Source organism: Calonectris borealis, chromosome 7, assembly GCF_964195595.1.
Source record: "Calonectris borealis chromosome 7, bCalBor7.hap1.2, whole genome shotgun sequence".
Classification (NCBI taxonomy): domain Eukaryota; kingdom Metazoa; phylum Chordata; class Aves; order Procellariiformes; family Procellariidae; genus Calonectris; species Calonectris borealis.
Genome location: NC_134318.1, coordinates 16,017,894 through 16,036,289, shown reverse-complemented (window position 1 = coordinate 16,036,289; position 18,396 = coordinate 16,017,894). Strand labels below are relative to the sequence as shown.

The following is an 18,396-nucleotide window of genomic DNA, read 5'->3' as shown; positions in this document are numbered from 1 at the left end:
ATTAAATGCAAAGTGAAGTTATGAAGTAAGACGGAGGTCCATCTTTTTACAACGTCTAAACTCTGATGCTTAAAATAGACAAATAAGTGGAACAGATATTTTTTCCCATCCTGATGATGTAACTCTTTTTTTAAAAATTTCCGGAATGAAATTACTGTAAGATGCTGAAAAAGGATAAATGGTCCCTTCCGCCCCACACACAGATTTATTTTGGGTTTGGCTCTGTTTTTCTTCTAGAGAAACTAACTTCCAGAATTACACGCTCGTCTCGCTGAATGAGGAATTTAACCGAGGCCGGGGACTTGACATGGGTGCCAGAGCCTGGGAAAAGGGCGAGGTCCTGATGTTCTTCTGTGATGTTGATGTTTATTTCACAGCTGAGTTCCTCAACAGTTGTCGCTTAAATGCTGAGCCTGGTATGTTCCTTTACAGTTGCTGTAACTGAGTCTTGTCATCTTGTTTGGCTTAAACTGACCTGTGTTGAGCATATAGAAAACTAACTTGAATGGTGGAGCTTATTCAATGCCATGCACCTAGGAAAATGGAAAATACTGTGCACAAAAGACAGTGGTATTTAGAGTGAGAAATAACTTTTGTCTTAGTGTAGCTTTGTTTTAAGAACACGTCTTCTTTGTACAATAAGCACAGTTTTCACATTTTCTTAAGATTTGGCTGTCTAAAAGCAAGCTGGACAGTTTAAGTGCTTTAACGATGAGACTGCATGTAAATTTATATAACAAAACTCAATGCAGCTCTTACAGTGGTTTTTGTTATTCTGAAATCTCCTAACAAGTTTGGTTTATGTCTTCTCACACTTGTATGGCCAAGACACATCACATACGAATGGTTTTCTGTAGAGCTACACAATGTGCTCCTTACAGAGACTGAGCTAATGTTCCACACTTACATCCCAAGCTCTGAAATTTTCTGACCATATTTCTCAAGTTTGTACGAAGCTTGCTTGTTCTACAAGATTCTGCCAAGAAGGATAAAGCTTTCTTGAGTTAACAAGCGTGCTAGTTAAGACCTTCTCCTGTCAAACATTTGTTTGTTTTGTTGGGTTTTTTTAATGCTTACTCTTATTCCAGATTTGTTGCAGCCAGAAATCATTTGCTCCAAATGGCAATTTGGAATTAATAGATACTTTTTCTTCACATAATAAATAGGCAAGAAAGTCTGCTATAAACCAGATATTTGGATTCTATTTCTTGCTTTTTCTTTCATTTCTCTCCGTCTCTGCACTTTATGGAACAAGTTGTATAAATAATTGGAAAAACTTTGGAGAGGAGCATCTTGTGAGCTTTCGCAAGGAAGGGAGTTTGAGAGACTGCTTGACAATTCATACTGACAGTCTGTCACCTTTGCTTCAAGTGAGATCTGAAGATGCTTCTCACACATTCAGAGTTCATGCCCGAGTCAGGGTGCCAAGTATTCTCGTGGACTGTTGTCGATACCTTTGCACCACTGGCAAGAGATCCTTGAAAAATATTTATCTGGCTTCTGTAATAGGCATAGAACTGGTGTCACAGCATAATCAGGATACTCATGATGCTTAATGCCCTTGCAGGACGTCGTGGATGTACACACTTTTAAATGCTTGTGGAAAGAGGCACGCTCTTAAAACTCAAGCTGTGCAAGGTGTTACTTGGACTTGGTTATTTTTTAGCCTTACTGCATGTCATTATTGCAGGGATTTTTCACTGTCATCTAATGTGATATTGTGATATATAATATTTTATATGTATATAAGTATGTATAACTATATATAGGTGTATACCTATAGAGTATATGTATATGCGTACTTTTTTTTTTTTAATCCTGTGGGCTCTGCCTCACTAGATATTATGGGCTACCTAAATGGGAAATCCTAGCAGTCAGACCTTATATTTATTTGTTTTCAGTAGATGGCTAATAGCTGTTATTTCACATAAAGAGAGTATTTCTAGTTTCTTCTTGCCTTCAGAAAGGATGCCCACAGTGAGTAACCATTACCTTTTGGCTTCCAGGGAAAAAAGTTTTTTATCCTGTGGTATTCAGCCTTTATAATCCTGCCATTGTCTATGCCAACCAAGATATACCACCCCCTGTGGAGCAACAATTGGTAAGCAGCATGATTTATTCTAGGTAGAATTAGTTGTGTTTTGTATTAAAACAGAATTAAGTGTAACTTAATAGTCTGTTTGGGATATCTTATGACCTTTGGCAGTGTGTATCTAAACACTTTTCTCTGTTATGGGCAAAGCACTTGGAAGAAAAGCTTATCAAACAGTACAAAACTCATTCTTAGATAAACTTGCGTCTTATGTTCCAGCAAACAAAAAAGTGGTGAAAAGAAAAAAACTGTGAACTGTGCTTGATAAGCTTCCCTCAGTATCGACTCTTTGCTAACTACCAAGTGGCAGTTGCGGGAAGTGTGCCACATAACTCAAGGTGGGCTAAGATGTTCAGTCAGTTGCTTTTTTCGTGCTGTGGACAGCTGTGCTCTGTGCAGATCGTGTCTTTACCTTTGCCAACCAACATCTGCCAGAACCATGGGCTGTGTCATGGTTTAACCCCAGTTGGCAACTAAGCACCACACAGCCGCTCGCTCACCGTCCCCGCCCTGGTGGGGTGGGGTAGAGAATTGGAAGGGCAGAAGTAAGAAAACTTGTGGGTTGAGATAAGAAAAGTTTAATACTTGAAATAAAGTAGTAACAACAGCAACAACAATAATAATAAATTGTAATGAAGAGGAAAACAACAAGAGAGAGAGAAAGAGAGGAACAAAACCCAGGAAAAACAAGTGATGCAACTGCTCATCACCTGCCAACCAATGCCCAGCCAGTCCCTGAGCAGCAATCGCTGCCTCTGGCCAACTCGCCCCAGTTTATATACTGAGCGTGACGTCATATGGTATGGAATATCCCTTTGTCCAGTTTGGGTCAGGTGTCTTGACTGTGCCTCCTCCCAGTCCCTTGTGCACCTGGCAGAGCATGGGAAGCTGAAAAATCCTTGACCAGTGTAAGCACTACTTAGCAACAACTAAAACATCAGTGTGTTACAACTTTATTCTCCTACTAAATCCAAAACACAGCACTATTCCAGCTACGAGGAAGAAAATTAACTCTATCCCAGCCGAAACCAGGACAGGCTGTTTTACCACTAATTTCATCTTCCTGTTGGAATGAGAAACACTGCTTCTACGGAAGCTTGTAGTCAAAATAATAAACAAATAAACCCCGCAAACAAGAAAATAGGTTTAAGGATAATTTGGGGCGCAGCAGAAAGAAGTACTGTATTTCTGGGTCTTTGTTGCCTGAAGATGGAATGGCCATGGTCAGTGTCCAGCCTGACTCTCTTTCAAAAGACTGCATAAATGAAAGTGGGTTTTGCAGCTGGGACTTCTGAGGTAGACCGGTTTTTGGAGGAGAGAAAGGAGAGTGCAACACAGCCTTACTAAAAAGAAAAGAAAAATACAATAACCCTCACCCCCTACGTTGTTTGCAAGGATCCTACTGAAAGTAGGAGGGAAGCTTTTGCGTATGGCCTCAGGTAGTCACAGCTGAGAGAGGAGTGAGCTCCTGCCTGACAACTCTGCTGTTTACTTTTTTGAATCCAACAACTTTATGGTTGCTGACTTCAATCACAAAACTTACTTTTCTTGTCATATCAGAACAAGAAGAGACAAATGTGGTCTTAGAAACTGGGTAGGAATTGGAGTATCGGGAACGGATGATTTGGCAATAGACTACCAAAAATTTACTGCTTGGTACGAGCAGATATATAGAAAATAGAGGTGGTGTGGCAGAAAGGTAAATGTGGAAACTGCAATGCAAGTAAGTATTTGGAATTGGATGGCAAAGGGTGAAGTGAACAGCAGGTAATTAGGAAGCCCACATCTGTGCATGACTAGAAGTGTTACATGCTTATCCTGCACTGAACAAGTGATCGGAAGAGCTTAGCTTTCTACAAAACCAAGCGCAGTGTACCTCCTTCGATGTATTTTGCATTTCAAAATTATAATGTTTTAAAATTGCAGGTACACAAGAAGGATTCTGGTTTCTGGCGGGATTTTGGCTTTGGGATGACTTGTCAATATCGGACAGACTTTCTGACTGTTGGTAAGATGAAACTAAAAAAAAAAAAATGTTGTGTGTTTAAAAATTGATTCTCTGTTCTTATCTAACAACAGGGAAGTAATGCATTTATTTCTTTTATCACTTTCCCAAGCCCAGCAGTCAGACTTGCTTGACAAGTTTGACCAGTGAGATAAATTAGTTTTTCTACATTTTGATGTCCCATCTGATGAGCGTTTAAGTCACAATATTTTTAGTAACAACATTTCACTCTAGAACTTCTAAAAATCTTTTTTTTTTTGTACTTTGTGACTGTCTTAAGCAAATTAATCAAGTTTAAGAAGCACGTCCCTCAAGTAAACCACTAACATAGACAAGAAGCATTCAAATTCTTTCTTTTAAATGACCTTGAGTAGTTGAATATAGTTGTTCGAGGCTTTAGAAATACCCTTTGGCACCCCCGTGTGGCATGCTGTTAAAACTGAGAACAGTTTGGTGTACTTGAATTTGGAAGGCCGTCTTGAAGATAGTCTGGCAGAAGGTGTAATGATACAGCCCTGTGTGCTGTATCGTGGCTTGAATGCAGGCTGATTTCTAATAGCAGTCATATTGCTATGTGTATGGTATACGCTAAATGAAGACTTCATAATTCTAGAGTTTTGAAATTATGCCTGAGTCTGAGTTGATTTTCACTATGATCCTGCAAAGGCAAGAGAACTTAAAATGGTGGAACAGGTTCCTTTCCTTAATCCAGCTTTTTGAGTTGTGACCTATGCAGTAATTGCTGGCATTTTTAGAGAGGGCTTTTCGTATGGTGCATGACTGCTTCATCTTCCAGCTGCTAAAATCCATTATGATTGCTAAAAATAACCCAAAAGCATAGCCAGTGAGGTTTGCCTACAGTTTTCTGCAGCTGTCAAATGGCATGTCATGCATAATGCGATTTGGAGACACTGTTCTAAGAGACTTTCTGAAGCCAGCAGTGCGTGATCTGTGTCCTGGGCAGTTTCCACCGCAAAGGATGTGGTATGCTTTAAGCTCCTCTCCCTCAATTTGGCATGCTTTGGCATGGAGAACTTAAAGTTAATTGCTCCAGAATTTCTGACATGTCGTACCAGATTCGGTAATATGTTACATAAGGGGTGTTGCTCTTTTTGCCTTACGTCTAGCCTGTGTGCCAAAATAACGTTTTCTGATACTGTTTTTATAGGGGGTTTTGACTTGGAAGTGAAAGGCTGGGGCGGTGAGGATGTTCACCTTTACAGAAAGTACTTGCACGGTGACCTTATTGTGATCAGGACACCGGTCCCTGGTCTCTTTCACCTCTGGCACGAGAAACATTGTGCAGACGAACTCACTCCCGAGCAGTATCGCATGTGTATCCAGTCCAAAGCCATGAACGAGGCTTCTCACTCGCACCTTGGGATGCTGGTCTTCAGGGAGGAGATCGAGACGCACCTCCGAAAGCAGGCTTACAGGACTAACAGCGAAGCAGTGGGTTAAATGTCACCCCCGTGACATTCGATGACTTCAAATTCACAATGAACCAGCATCATTTTACAGCCTTAACTCAGCTTCAAAATGCAGTGCCTCTCTTTTTCAGTGAAGAAGAGTTTAGGGGGTTTTTGGTTCTTGTATTTGTTTTCCGAGAAATTCTTCGACTGACATGCTATTACCTACATATCTTGCAAGTTCAAGCACCTCAAATAAATTGGAAAGTGTATGTAGTTCAAGGAAAGTGTCTTCAGTATCGATTGGAAAAATCAGTGGAATGTACAACTCAACACTTTTCCACATGGTACATTTCAATTCTTACATTTGCATTATTTTAAGAATTAAATTAAATAATCTTTTGTGTTCTCTTGAGTATTTTCAGTCTGTATGGCTCACCGCACTGTGACTTTAGAAGGCTACTATACTTACACTCCATTGTAGAAACAAGAGAAAGGTGTGAAAAAGAATCTCGCCGTGAAAGGTATACGGGACGTGCTGACTGATACGCCAACTGTTCAGGTTGCTGATTTCACAGTAAGGGCTTGGTGCCGCATTTGCTGTATGAACAGACATTCACATGGTTGAATATAGAATAATTCGTGTGAAAGAGGGGGAAATGAAAATCTTTTTAAGTGGAATTTTGGAGCATATAATGTAATTTCACACTGCAAAAAAGACACCACCCTCTTGTCTCGGTGATGGGTCAGACCAGTTGGGAACATTCCAGTTGGGTGTTCTGGGTCTGGTCTTTTCCCACAGTAGATGCCACATCACAGAATCCCTTCTATAAACTGAGCTATGCTCTTAAACTTGTTTGTTTAAAGATTTTTGGCCCCACTCCTCTTTATTCAAAGGCCCCGCCTGTACAACTCGTCCTTTAAGTTGAGGAACCATCTTTTCATTCCCATATAAACTTATTAGAGGCCCATTTACTATTATGCCAATATTGTCCTTTTACTTTCTTTTTCTGGCATTTTCTTTACATGTTTTTGGAAGGCAGTCATACACTCTTGGCTGTTTCACTGGCTGAAAAAGAAGGTGCTATTACAGTCTGTCTTCATATGATGCTCTCCATTCCACTGATTGTCCTAGTAGCCTTATTCTTCACTTTTTCAGTTTGAGGGGGTTTTAGGGTATTTGGTTTTTTTTCTTTGGGTTTTTTTATTTTGTTTTTTTGAGCATGCATAAGCAGAATTATGCTGTGGTCTCATTAGTGCCTTGTACAATGGCACTACTACTTCTCTGCTTCCCTTTTGGGTATTTTGGGATGCATAAACAGTTTAAATGCAGGCAGGTCATTTTTCTTCATGTTGTCTTATATGCTACCATATGGCATGCCTCATTTTTAATACATTTGTTTATAGAATGAATACTGAGAATGCTAATTCAGTGGTTAAACCATTTGCATGGTCTCCACTGAATTTAGAAATTAGTTGAAAACCCTTCTTAAACCAGGTAATTAAGATCTGTTTATGAATTCTGTTTGCTTCAAGAATTCTGAAGGCAATTAAAGATTTAAATGGTTGATTTCTGAATAGCAGATACGCTGTGCAAATAGTTCTGGGCACTGATCCTTTTTATATGTACATAAAATTTCCCTTTATGTAACTTATTGTGGAGAACAGTGTACTGTATTGTACTTAGAGTGAAGAGAATGCATTGCAAGACTTGTTGCAATTGATATTCTCAATATAATAAATGGAATTTCTGCATTTTAGAAATTGTTTTAAGCTGTTTCTTTGAAATAGGTTTTTACAATAATATTTTACAAGGCATATGACATGCCCGATTCAAGTAGTAGTATTTGCAGCGAGAAGTTCAGCCAGCTCATTTTTGCATTTCAAGTGAGTATCTACCCAGACCAGATATAAAAATGCAGAGTTAGTTCCCCAGAAGACTTAAACTTATACCAGATGTTATCTTAGATTCATAGAATGGTTTAGGTTGGAAAAGACCTTTAAGATCATTGAGTCCAACCATTAACCTAGCACTGCCAAGTCCATGACTAAACCATGTCCCTAAGCACCACATCTACAGTCTTCTAAATACCTCCCGGCATGGTGACTCAACCACTTCCCTGGGCAGCCTGTTCCAAGGCCTGACCACTCTTTCAGTAAAGAAATTTCTCCTAATGTCCAATCTAAACCTCCCTTGGCACAACTTGAGGCCATTTCCTCTCGTCCTGTCGCTGGTTACTTGGCAGAAGAGACCAACACCCACCTCGCTACAACCTCCTTTCAGGTAGTTGTAGAGCGCGATGAGGTCTCCCCTCAGCCTCCTCTTCTCCAGGCTAAACAACCCCAGTTCCGTCAGCCGCTCCTTGTAAGACTTGTGCTCCAGGCCCTTCACCAGCTTCGTTGCCCTCCTCTGGACACGCTCCAGCACCTCCATGTCCTTCTTGTAGTGAGGGGCCCAAAACTGAACACAGGATTCAAGGTGCGGCCTCACCAGTGCCGAGTACAGGGGCACGATCACCTCCCTACTCCTGCTGGCCACACTATTTCTGATACATCCAGGATGCTGTTGGCCTTCTTGGCCACCTGGGCACACTGCCGGCTCATGTTCAGCCGGCTGTCAACCAGCACCCCCAGGTCCTTTTCCTCCGGGCAGCTTTCCAGCCACTCTTCCCCAAGCCTGTAGCGTTGCCTGGGGTTGTTGTGGCCGAAGTGCAGGACCCGGCACTTGGCCTTGTTGAACCTCATCTTACTTTAAATCTTACTTTAAGATACCTTGGTGGTTCCTAATAAAAATTATAACATACCAGTGAGGAAAAGATTAAATACATAGGCATGATGATTTGCGCTAAAGATACAGGTGGGACCTTCTACTGAGACTCCAGCCCTTAGAACTTCAGCTGCTATTGCTGTCCCGGCTCTGCTACACAAGAATAAGCATCAAAAATGCCTCTCACTGACACCACCACTGCTTGGCACACACTGGAATGGATACTGAGGTTGTGCAGAGGTATTAAGCATTGCTGCAGCTCGGATCCTATCACTCAACCACTACTTCAGAAGGATCCAGTTGTCCTAGTTTCCATGTTTTGGAAACACAGCTGATGCTGATAACCTTCTGCTACTTTCCACTGGGTGGTTGTGCTTAACCAGCAATGGTGAGGAAGGAGAACAGTGTCAACTGTCCACATCTGTGCGATCAACAACGGTCTCCGGTGTATAGCTGCTGGAAGGCAGTCAGGGAAGTCTGGAACTGAATGCAGTCAGCAGGAACCACTTATGAAAACCTTTGTTGCATTCATCATCGCAAAATGTGGAAGTGAATGCATTGGAGTTAAAAGGAAGGCAGAAGTAGTTACTGCCAGGGTTGGGTATTGACACAAGTAGTCCAAATGACTGATTATTTGAGGACTCCTGAACTTCTGGAGGCCCTTGCAGGCCTGGTCTTTCTCTTGTCTGAATGTGTGGCTATGGCACGCGGCAGGTTGGCAGCTCGTTAAGACCACAGGCAACCATGACCCGCTGTGTTCATGCTGTGTTACGAAAACCAGCGATACTGGTATGGGCTATGTGCTATGTGAAGTCATTGCAAGGTAGTTGCAGCTCAATGGTAGTAACAAGAACAAGAATAACTTTTAGCGTGGAATCTCCTCGGATGCATTTTGCTGCTGCATGGTACTGGATTCGGTACACACACCCCACCGCGTGCATCTGAGGGAGGATGGTTTTACTGCTAACCATCAATCTGTAGAACATTTACAGCAGGAAAATACTCGGTTCTAATAGTGCTTTACAGGTTGAGGGGTAGCTTATTAGCAACTTTGACATCGGAAATTAAATCAATTACTTAAATTAAAAGCTGTTATGATTTAAAATTTACACTTCCAGGGAATTATTACTAATCATGTACAGTTCATGTTCCCTAATGACTTACCATTTTACCTACTCATTTGTCTCTAAATTATTATTTAAATTAGATTAAGAATTATAAATAACTACCCTAACTTTACAGCTTTTAATTAAATCTTAAAATAGGGGGTTTTTTTATTATCATTCTCAAGTATTTTAACTTTTGCTCTTGGGCTAGGCTACAGGCCTTGACTATTTAGTTAAAAAAAGATATCTAAAATTCTTACTTTAGATAATGATTGTCCCTCAATGAATTAATAGGTATTTTTTCAAAATAAGATGCAATGTTTTCCTGTAAGCAAGGCCCTCACTGGACTAAGTTAAATGATGACTTAATGGATGGATTATTTTGTCTATTTTAACAGGGATTCTCGAGAAGAGGACATCCTTTATATATCCCTACTAATCTCAAAATAGAGAAAAGGTTGAGACCTACAAATTGCAGAGAGAATGATTCTGTTCAGTGTATTGCTCCAAAAGGTACTCAAATCTCCATGAACACATCATAAGATCACCACATGGTGGCTGCTTTCCTGGTCCTGTTCTGCTTTTCATCATTCTTTGTATGGGAGTTTTCCTGGCAAAAATTCCTCTGGAAGTGCTTCACTTTTTCTTGCTTTTCCACCATAGTCTCGGGGAAAGGCATGGGTAGAGCCCATTTCAGGATGCCAGTTTTGCAGCTGTTATCAGTTACTGCTGCTTTACCCCAAGTTAACTGATCAAATGTCTTCTCTTTTATGTGGCTGATGATGACAGTGGCACTTTAATTACACTCCTGAGCAATTAAGACAAAGCTAACTCACTGCCCAGCATTGGTCAGAAAAATCTATGAATCTGGAGAGCAGTTTGTGCTCCCCAAGTCCTTAGCATACCTAAAAGAAATTACACGTGCTGTATATTATTATATACTGAAAACTTGCATGGCTCTTTTCATCACCTCTTTAAATCTCACATCGTGTTGCCCTGGTGTCTTTCTTCACCAGGCTTCTTGTATTAAGCTTCATCTCTCTCTATGTCCTACTGTCCTTATTAACCCAGTCTGTTTTTAATTGAAGTGGGTCCTCTCATTTCTTCCAGCTCTGTGCCTTAAAGCCTTCAGCCTTTTCTAAGCTCCAGCCCTGGCTGTTCGGCGACGCGGGAGCCGTTGGGTTCCAGCTGACCGAGCTGCGGTGGGATGAGGGTGATGCCTGGCAAGGGAAAGCCCAGCGGCCGGGCCCTGCGAGCGGGACAGGAGCTGCCGGGCAGGGCGGGAACGGGGCTCTGCCATTTACCACCTCTGGGAACTGGCTTTAAATCACAAAAGACTCTGTTTATGCACTCTGTACTACGGATTAGGCTTTTTTCTTATTTCTGTATTTGTCATAATATTTCATGCTGAAATACAGTAAACTTTTATGGCAACACGAAGTTCATGGCAAAGAGCAGTGATTTAAGACCATTACCCATCCCCAGTGTTTGATTGCACTCCATTGCTTCTGCTCTGTAACGGAACCAGAACAGAAATAGCAGGGTATGCCTCTATTATAAAGAGAGTTTACAAGTGATTTCAGTCACCTGAGTGTATTGAATTTCTGATTGCATTTTGGCATAGCCACACTGTGATAGGAGCGCGTGTGTTTGCATACAGCTGTGTAGCTGTTTTCCCACTGCTGCTGCGTGCTGTAATGCAGGGTAGGTTTGCTCCTTCCCAGTAAAATCTGTAACTCTTCCTTGAAGGTGTTTCCTAACCTCATCCAAGAAAGGGAGGAAATTAGTCATGTTTCAAATATGAAAATCTCTCACTTGAATAATAAATTCTATTCTGCGTGTTGCTTTAGGCATAAATCTGGCTAAACAGCTGGAAAATGTTAGCTAAGTGTCCAGTCTCAAGCTTGCAGCTGCCGGCGGGGGACTGGAGAGACAACGTTACCTGCGGACCCGCAGCCGCGAGCTGCCCCTGGGGCGGCAGCCCCTGCGAAGAGCGCAGCCGCCGGCCCCGACGGCGGGAACGGGGCGGCTGAAGGCGGCGAAGGCGGCATCGCTGTCCTCCCCGCTGGTGGGAAGCTCCCGGCAGCCGGTGCGTGCCACGGGAGCTGCCGGCTGCCCGGCCTTCCCCTTGGGAGCCTCAGGCTGGGTTTGCTGTCTACTTTAGCGAGAACCATGGAATTGATTTAATTGAGGGAGAAGTTAAGCCCCAGGGGTGTCTCCGTCCACAGAACAAGTTCAGTAACTTAATTATTCATGTTTCAGTGTTGATACCGAGTTCACATTACTGCTGGTCACCTCCAGCCTGAGCCGGTGCAAACGCAAACCCGCCAGCTCAACGGGCCGAGGCCCTTCGGTTGGAGCCGGAGGCCATTTCTGGAGAAGCAGGAAGAGCAAGGTTGTGCTGGTGCGCTTGGGTCCTTGTCAGTTGGCGCGGCTCCGGCCGGCACGGCTCCAGGGTGTCAGAAACGGGTCTTTGCCAGGCACGGCCCGTGCTGGCCCCGCGGAGGAGACCCGCTCTCGGCCTTCCCAAGGCCTGCTCTGCCTCGGGGGGAGGGTAAACCCACGCTGTTGGCTTGGGCGGCCCCGGGGCACTGCGAAGGTAAACGACAATGTTAGGCTTTGGCGTCAGAGCCAGCTGTCTGCCCTCGGCCGGCGCACAGGTTAGGTGGCCGGGTGTTGGGCCACGGCCTCGTGTTTTGACAGAAGCTGTTTCTATTAACGCGCTGTTTCCCTGTTTTAAGCTGTGGTCCGAGTGTAAAAAGCCAGCTGTGTTTTCCTGGAGGAGCCACTGCATTTCAGTGTTAGAGTAGTAAATATAGTAACATTTGTTTAAATAAGAACATGCTCCACTGAATTGAGAAGTAATTTTTTTTTTTTTTTAGCTGTTGTAGGCTTTCCGCATTAATTGTAACCTTTTCCAAGGAACTTGCAATCTGTGGAGGGAAGGGGAAGTGTTCTTGATTAAGGGAAGTCAGAATGAGATTAGCTCAGGGCAGGCTTTCATGTTAGACCCTTTACAGGAATGAATTCAGGTTGTGCTTTTGAATTTGCAAACTTGAATTTGTTTAAAAATATACCATTCAATGGGTACTAGTAGATACTGGTTTGGAGAATCAGCAAATACAGATGAAAAAGTCAAAAAAGTACAGGGAAATACTTAGTTCTGGATCCACTGCAACCAGAAGAAAATACTTAGTGGCTTTTTTTTTAATTTCTTAAAAGCCCATGGTCTTTTAGACTTTGAGATACACACACCTATGAAACTCCAAACTTCTTTGTAACTGTATTTAAGACTGGAGAATTGCATAAGGAGGAAAACAGAAGTAGTGGGTAAGCCCTAACTACTTGTATCGGAATGCAGACATACATTTAAATTGCAGTTTTTAGTGCATGCTGGAATACAAACTTTAGAATAAAATTAAACAGCTTTTTGCTTTGTCAGATCAGTGAATGAAAGGAAAAGAACTTCAAATAGCCTTTAAAATGATGATTCAGCATAAATGTAGTAACTCGTTGACTACTGCATCGGTATAATGATAAAAGCTTTCTGTGTAGCCAAGGTGGGTTTAGCTTTCGTTTGCCTGAGGTGCCTTTGCTGTGTGTGTGACCCCCAACTACATCTTAAAGAGAGTAGTCATTCAAATTTTACTCAGCTGTGATCTAAGACGAGGCACATCGGGATATGGCTAAAGTTAAGCAGTGTTTGGTTCATGCCCCCACGATGCTCATCTCCTCCTCGTCAGGCCTGACTGCTTGCAAACTAAAGGACTGCACCCCTTTCTTCACTGAAAAAGCTTTACAGCAAAGGAGACGAGGATAAAATGCTGCTTTTTACATTTCTGTGGTTGCACTGGCTCTGAAGACCTCTGCTTTTATTGGGATAGTATCAATTTTTCTTAATGCATCACAGCGAGAAGTGCATTTGGGCCGTCTGGCTGTTGCAGCCCGCAGGGTAGCTGTGCAGGACACACCTGGGAGCTGGTGCAAGCACCCCCTGCAAACAAAATTCCCCTCTGCTGGCTGACTTCCCAGGATCCTGACTTCCAGCTGTTTTAAATTTTAGCATCATGATTGCCTTCAGCCTCTTCTGAATTTGTATCAGCTGGGAGGCAGCCCCACACCTCCTTTAGGAAGGTGCAGAGCAGTGCTAGCCCCTAACGCCAGGCGATGCTAGGAGAGAGCTTTTGGGGCCTCACCCTGACCCCCTGGGAGGGGCTGCCTTTGCCACAGCTGTTCCATTTGCAGTAATGATGGCAGCTGTGTGCTTAATTAGGGCCTTGTGGACTAATTGGCTCCTTTCATTTGGTACCTGAAGCCGGCAGAAAAAGATTCTTCCACTTTTTTCTCAAGGAATGTGCTCTCTCTTCTCGGTTAGAATAAGGTAAATGTTTTATTGATTTTTCTGGGATATACTACTCTGAGGTTGCACCAAAAAGGGAATGGCTTCCATCTTTTTAACAGGAGATCTTGTGTGCTTCTGCAAAGGGTATGTTGAGCTGGGTTTGAAGAGTAAGTGGCGTAGCTGGGATCTGTGCGGCAGTACCATGGGGCAAAAGTACTTCTGAACTGAAGGTAGAATGTTAAATAAATCCCTTTTACATTTAAGTCTGAATGTTTGCATAAGGCTGTATTAAAATACAGCCCTGTTATAGCTTAGTCCTGTTCTGGGGTAAGTGAAATAAGTCCCTCTAAATTTGAAATGAAGTGCCTAGGTAGGAGTTTGTGGTGATTTAACTGGTTTATTTGAACTGCTAGAAGTTTGTAGGTAGTGTGGTGAGCTTTTCAAAAGGAGCATTTTTAAGCCCAACAGTTTCAAGGTTGCCTTGTAGCTAGAGGACTTGTATGTCTCACGTGACTTGGGTCTCTTGAGCCACGTCCTCTCATCTTTCACTCCACCTGCTGTAAAAACCCTCTGCTGATGCAAGTTAACTTAGTTAAAGGCTTTATCGTTTTCTTCCATAGGTATAATGCTTTGCAGTCTGTACTTGACTTGCACATAAAAGAGGGTGTTAACCCATTCCTGCCATCTGCAGGGCCGGTGGCTTACCAAACTCTTTTTCAAGCTGATCTTGTGTTTATGATTGTGGTGGTGTCCGATCTTAAAAATTCCAGCAAGTAATTTTTTTTGCAATTGCTTTGGCATTTGCGTGTCCATGGGAGGCGCACATGCTCTTTGCTAGCACCTGTATATTCCCAGACTTCTGCTAAAAATGCTCTTTTTAAAAAACAAACAAACAAACAAAGAAAAAAAACCACCAAAACATTTCTGGAGTAAAATAAAATTTAACGTAGAGACTATAAAACAGCCTTCACAGATCCGGTGTACGACCTGGCTGGCCGCTGCTGAAGGCGGTGGCAAGCGTGCCTGGGCAGCAGAGTCACGGTTGTGAAACAGCCGGGGCGTTTCTCCTGCGAGCAGCACCGGTGCATTCGCGCAGCGTGGGGAACGTGGGGGCGACGGGAGGCGCGGCTGTGGGGAGCTGCGGAAACGCGAGCTAACGGGCGCAGCGGTGGCTTTGGCCCCGGAGAGCCTGAGCTCTTGCACTGGTTTCCTGTAGCCTTATGCAAGCTTAAGTGGCTTCTCTCTGACTTTGTTAAAAACCATGGGGAAAATGATCACATTAAAGGGATAGTTTGAAAAACAAAAAAGAAAAGCCTTTGAGGTTGCTTGGTGCTGAGGTACGCTCTGGAGAGGAGCTTAGAGACAGATCAAAGCTCAGGCTACTCTCGGCATGCGAGTTGCACGCTTTCCTGGGCCGTGCAGTTACTGGGGAGCAGCTGGGATGGTGTTCTGGCCTGCAAATGCAGCCCAGTAGAGTAGTTGTTGGGGGTTTTTGGGTGTGTTTGCTTTTAAAATCTTGTCAAAGTGACTTTTGGGCTGCTGGGTTCTTGTGAAATTCTTCTTGGGATACTTGGATACTGTGAAATTGGATACTGAGAAGCACGATAAGAGGCATACAGGAAAAAAAAATGGGTTTGCTTGGATTTGTGGATTATTCATGACTTGCTTGGATTTTATGTTTTTGAAGCATTTTAGGAATGATTTTTTTCAAATTGAGACAAGTTCTTCAGCGTGGAGCTATAACGTCCACAGACATGAACAGTTCGGTGTTTCATTAAATTCTGCTAGTGCCATAAGTGTTACAGACTTTAATCAAATACCTCATTTACAGCTCTGCTTGCTGAGTCCCCGGGTGCTCTGTTGCTGCAATTGATGATGTGTTGCACTTCTCTATTTTAACAGATATTTGGGGAGGTGCAGTGTTGTTAGTAATATCTTCTTTGAATTGAATGTAAACAACTGGATGTTGTTTAAATATTTATAAGGAAACTTTCAATGTCGACACCGATGAATAGCAAGATTCTTTGAATTTAATACACCCCAGAATCAGAACAGGCCTTGGTGTGCTCACATGACAGTGATTAAGAAGATGTTAAGTACTTTTCTGTCTGTGTAATGAGATTCTGTGGGATCTCATTGGATTCTGCCTCGAAACACGATAATATTAATTTTAAGATTAAGATACCTGCTGAATCTGAAGAAGCTAGATAAGATTAGAAATATTGAAAGCAAATTTCCACTAAATTTAAAGTTTCTTCTTTCCTGACCCAGATGAGGTGGGGATGTTTGAATCTGGTGCTTTGGTTTGTGTTTGCTTTCCGCTTTCTTTCAATCCTGTGAAACGGTCGCCACACCTTGCATTGAGGTGTGGTTGTTAACAGGAAACCTCTGCATGGCAACAGCCCTGGAGTTTGGGGGTTTTGTTTGTTTCTGGTTTTTGGGGGTTTTCTGTTTGGTGTGGTGTTTCGTTTTTTCTTCTGGTAGGTGCTACTAATAGTTTCAAGTAACTGTGTATTGGTTTCGCCAGAACTTTTTATATAGAAGTGCTTTTTATTATTATTAGTTATTAGAAGCCTAAGTATTCTTAATATCATAAAGTATGCATCCTAGTAGATCAGAAACAGTATATTTATTGGCTTAGTATTTTTAAATTAATGTTGCGTTTCCTGGTGGTTTGAATTTCTTCCTCATCACACCTCTTGAGGAGAGGGCAGAATATCTATCTGAGACTTCATCAGCACTCCCTGCATGACATAGAACTTCATTGCTTTTCAATATTTCATTATATTGAAATATTATTATTATATTCATTATTATTGAAAATAAACTAATATCCCAAGGTTATTTTGCAGCAATTAACTGCATCCATTTTCTGTGCAAAAGCTGAATATGGTATCAAGAAGACACAAAAATGCTGATGTTAGAAATTGCTTACAGAATTGGAAATATTAGAAACATTTATATTCTTTAGTGCTAGGAATAATGTAACAGAAATGGTTACACTTTAGATTGTACCTCCAAATTACTGCAAAAATACACCCCCAAATGTTGTTTCTCTCTCTTCCAAAGCCCTAGGCCCACCTTGGGGAGCGGTGGAGGAAGGCAAACCTCTGCAGTGACAGGAAACCTATGTTGTAGGCACGTAGAGATGTGCTGAAACCTCAGAGCATACCCGGTTATCTCTGCCTTTCCAGGGACAAGCATGGAAGGAGGAATTTGAAAGCAACTATTGCTAATACTTGCATGCTCACTGGTCTGGACACTTCCTCGGTAGCATGCACTAAAGGTTTAGGATAAAGTCTTTCTGGAATTTGATTTTTTTTTTTTTTTAAAAAAAAAACCTTAATTTTTAAGTATCTCTCTGGCCATACAGCCCAATTTAATGGCTGCAGAGAACCGTAAGACAGAACTGTGCTTCCATACACTCCTTGCAGGCTTTTCTGGTTAGTTGGGAAGCTGGGGTTGCCCTGATAAAATTATATACATTGCAGACTGAGGAGGGAAGATCTGTCTGCACATCCTCAGAAGAATTACTGATTTCCTTCTAAAAGATGTACTAAAATCAGTTGTCAGCTGAATTTTGCTACATGAGTTATTTGCTAAAAGAAAGGTGTTTCTTGGGAACTATTAACTTGATAAATCAAGTTGCTGATAATGTAACTAAAGATATCTTACTCGCATTGAGTTACTGCTCGTCATACTGTGTTGTACTCTAATGGCAGTAAAGTGCCTGGAAAGCAATTTTATTCTTTACTCTTATGCCTATGTAAATAGCTAATTTATCCTAATGACTGGATGGGATGTAACTGGGAATGAGTTTTCAAGGATGTAATATGCATATTAATTATGAGTGTGAACTGGCCGCCTCGCTGAGGGAGAAGACTCTTGTCTTCTTGATCCTTTTAATGCTGGTAAACATCATTATCTTTTCTAATGAGCCATGATGACTGAAAGTAGTACTGTTCTATTGTGGAAGTCTGTTGTAGATGTCTGGTTACCAAAACAATTTCCCCAGAAATTGTTTTCAACAGATTAAAAGTGCTTATGGGACCTCCAGAGCTCCTGCGCTTGAAAGATATAACTTTTTTTTTTAAGGGTTATATCCCTGGGAAAGGACGTAGCGTGGGTAGTGCTGGGGCAATGTGTTAGGAAAGCTGGATTCTCCGCACAGCTCTGTCCTTGTCTAGTCCCTGTGTGACCTTGGAGAAGTGGCTTTGCTTCTGTAAAGTAGAGCATGAAAAAGGGTAGTGGTTGCAACCAAAGGTCCTGGAGCGTTGAAATATCAACAGAATCTTGCTACAGGAAACCCTGCAGTGTGCTGCAGCCAGCAAACGTTTCTGTGCTTTCCTGTTAAAAGGACAAATATGTGGGAGGAAAAAAAAAAAAACAAAATTCAACTCTTGGGACAAAATGTTTTTACACAGTGGAACTGTTAATCACTTTCATTGAGAGAATGGAAATATTCCATAGCGTAGACACTGTATCAAATCCATAAAATACTATTATAGAGAGCACATTAGAAGTGGCAGCATATTGTTGGCTTAGTGTTGCTTTTGCCTTTGTTGGAGATATTTAAATATTTCATAATGTATCTTTGTAAGTCAGAACTTAAATTTAAGTAACCAGTTGGTTTGTTGCAACTATATTGCCTTCCACAGTTTGTGGCTTGATCAGT

At 42.0% G+C, this 18,396-nt stretch overlaps 1 protein-coding gene across 6 annotated transcripts in view; it reads left to right on the top strand.

Annotated features, from left to right (window-relative positions):
* The window catches only part of CSGALNACT2 (chondroitin sulfate N-acetylgalactosaminyltransferase 2), a 36,161-nt gene extending 28,404 nt beyond the window's left edge, over positions 1-7,757 (top strand). For all 6 annotated transcript variants that reach the window (XM_075154360.1, XM_075154362.1, XM_075154363.1 and 3 more), the window contains 4 exons: positions 238-416; positions 2,007-2,101; positions 4,019-4,100; positions 5,266-7,757. In XM_075154360.1, the coding sequence (XP_075010461.1) occupies positions 238-416; positions 2,007-2,101; positions 4,019-4,100; positions 5,266-5,558 (649 nt within the window). In that variant the 3' untranslated portion in view covers positions 5,559-7,757. The remainder of the gene's footprint in view (positions 1-237; positions 417-2,006; positions 2,102-4,018; positions 4,101-5,265) is intronic.
* Positions 7,758-18,396: the final 10,639 nt, after the last annotated feature.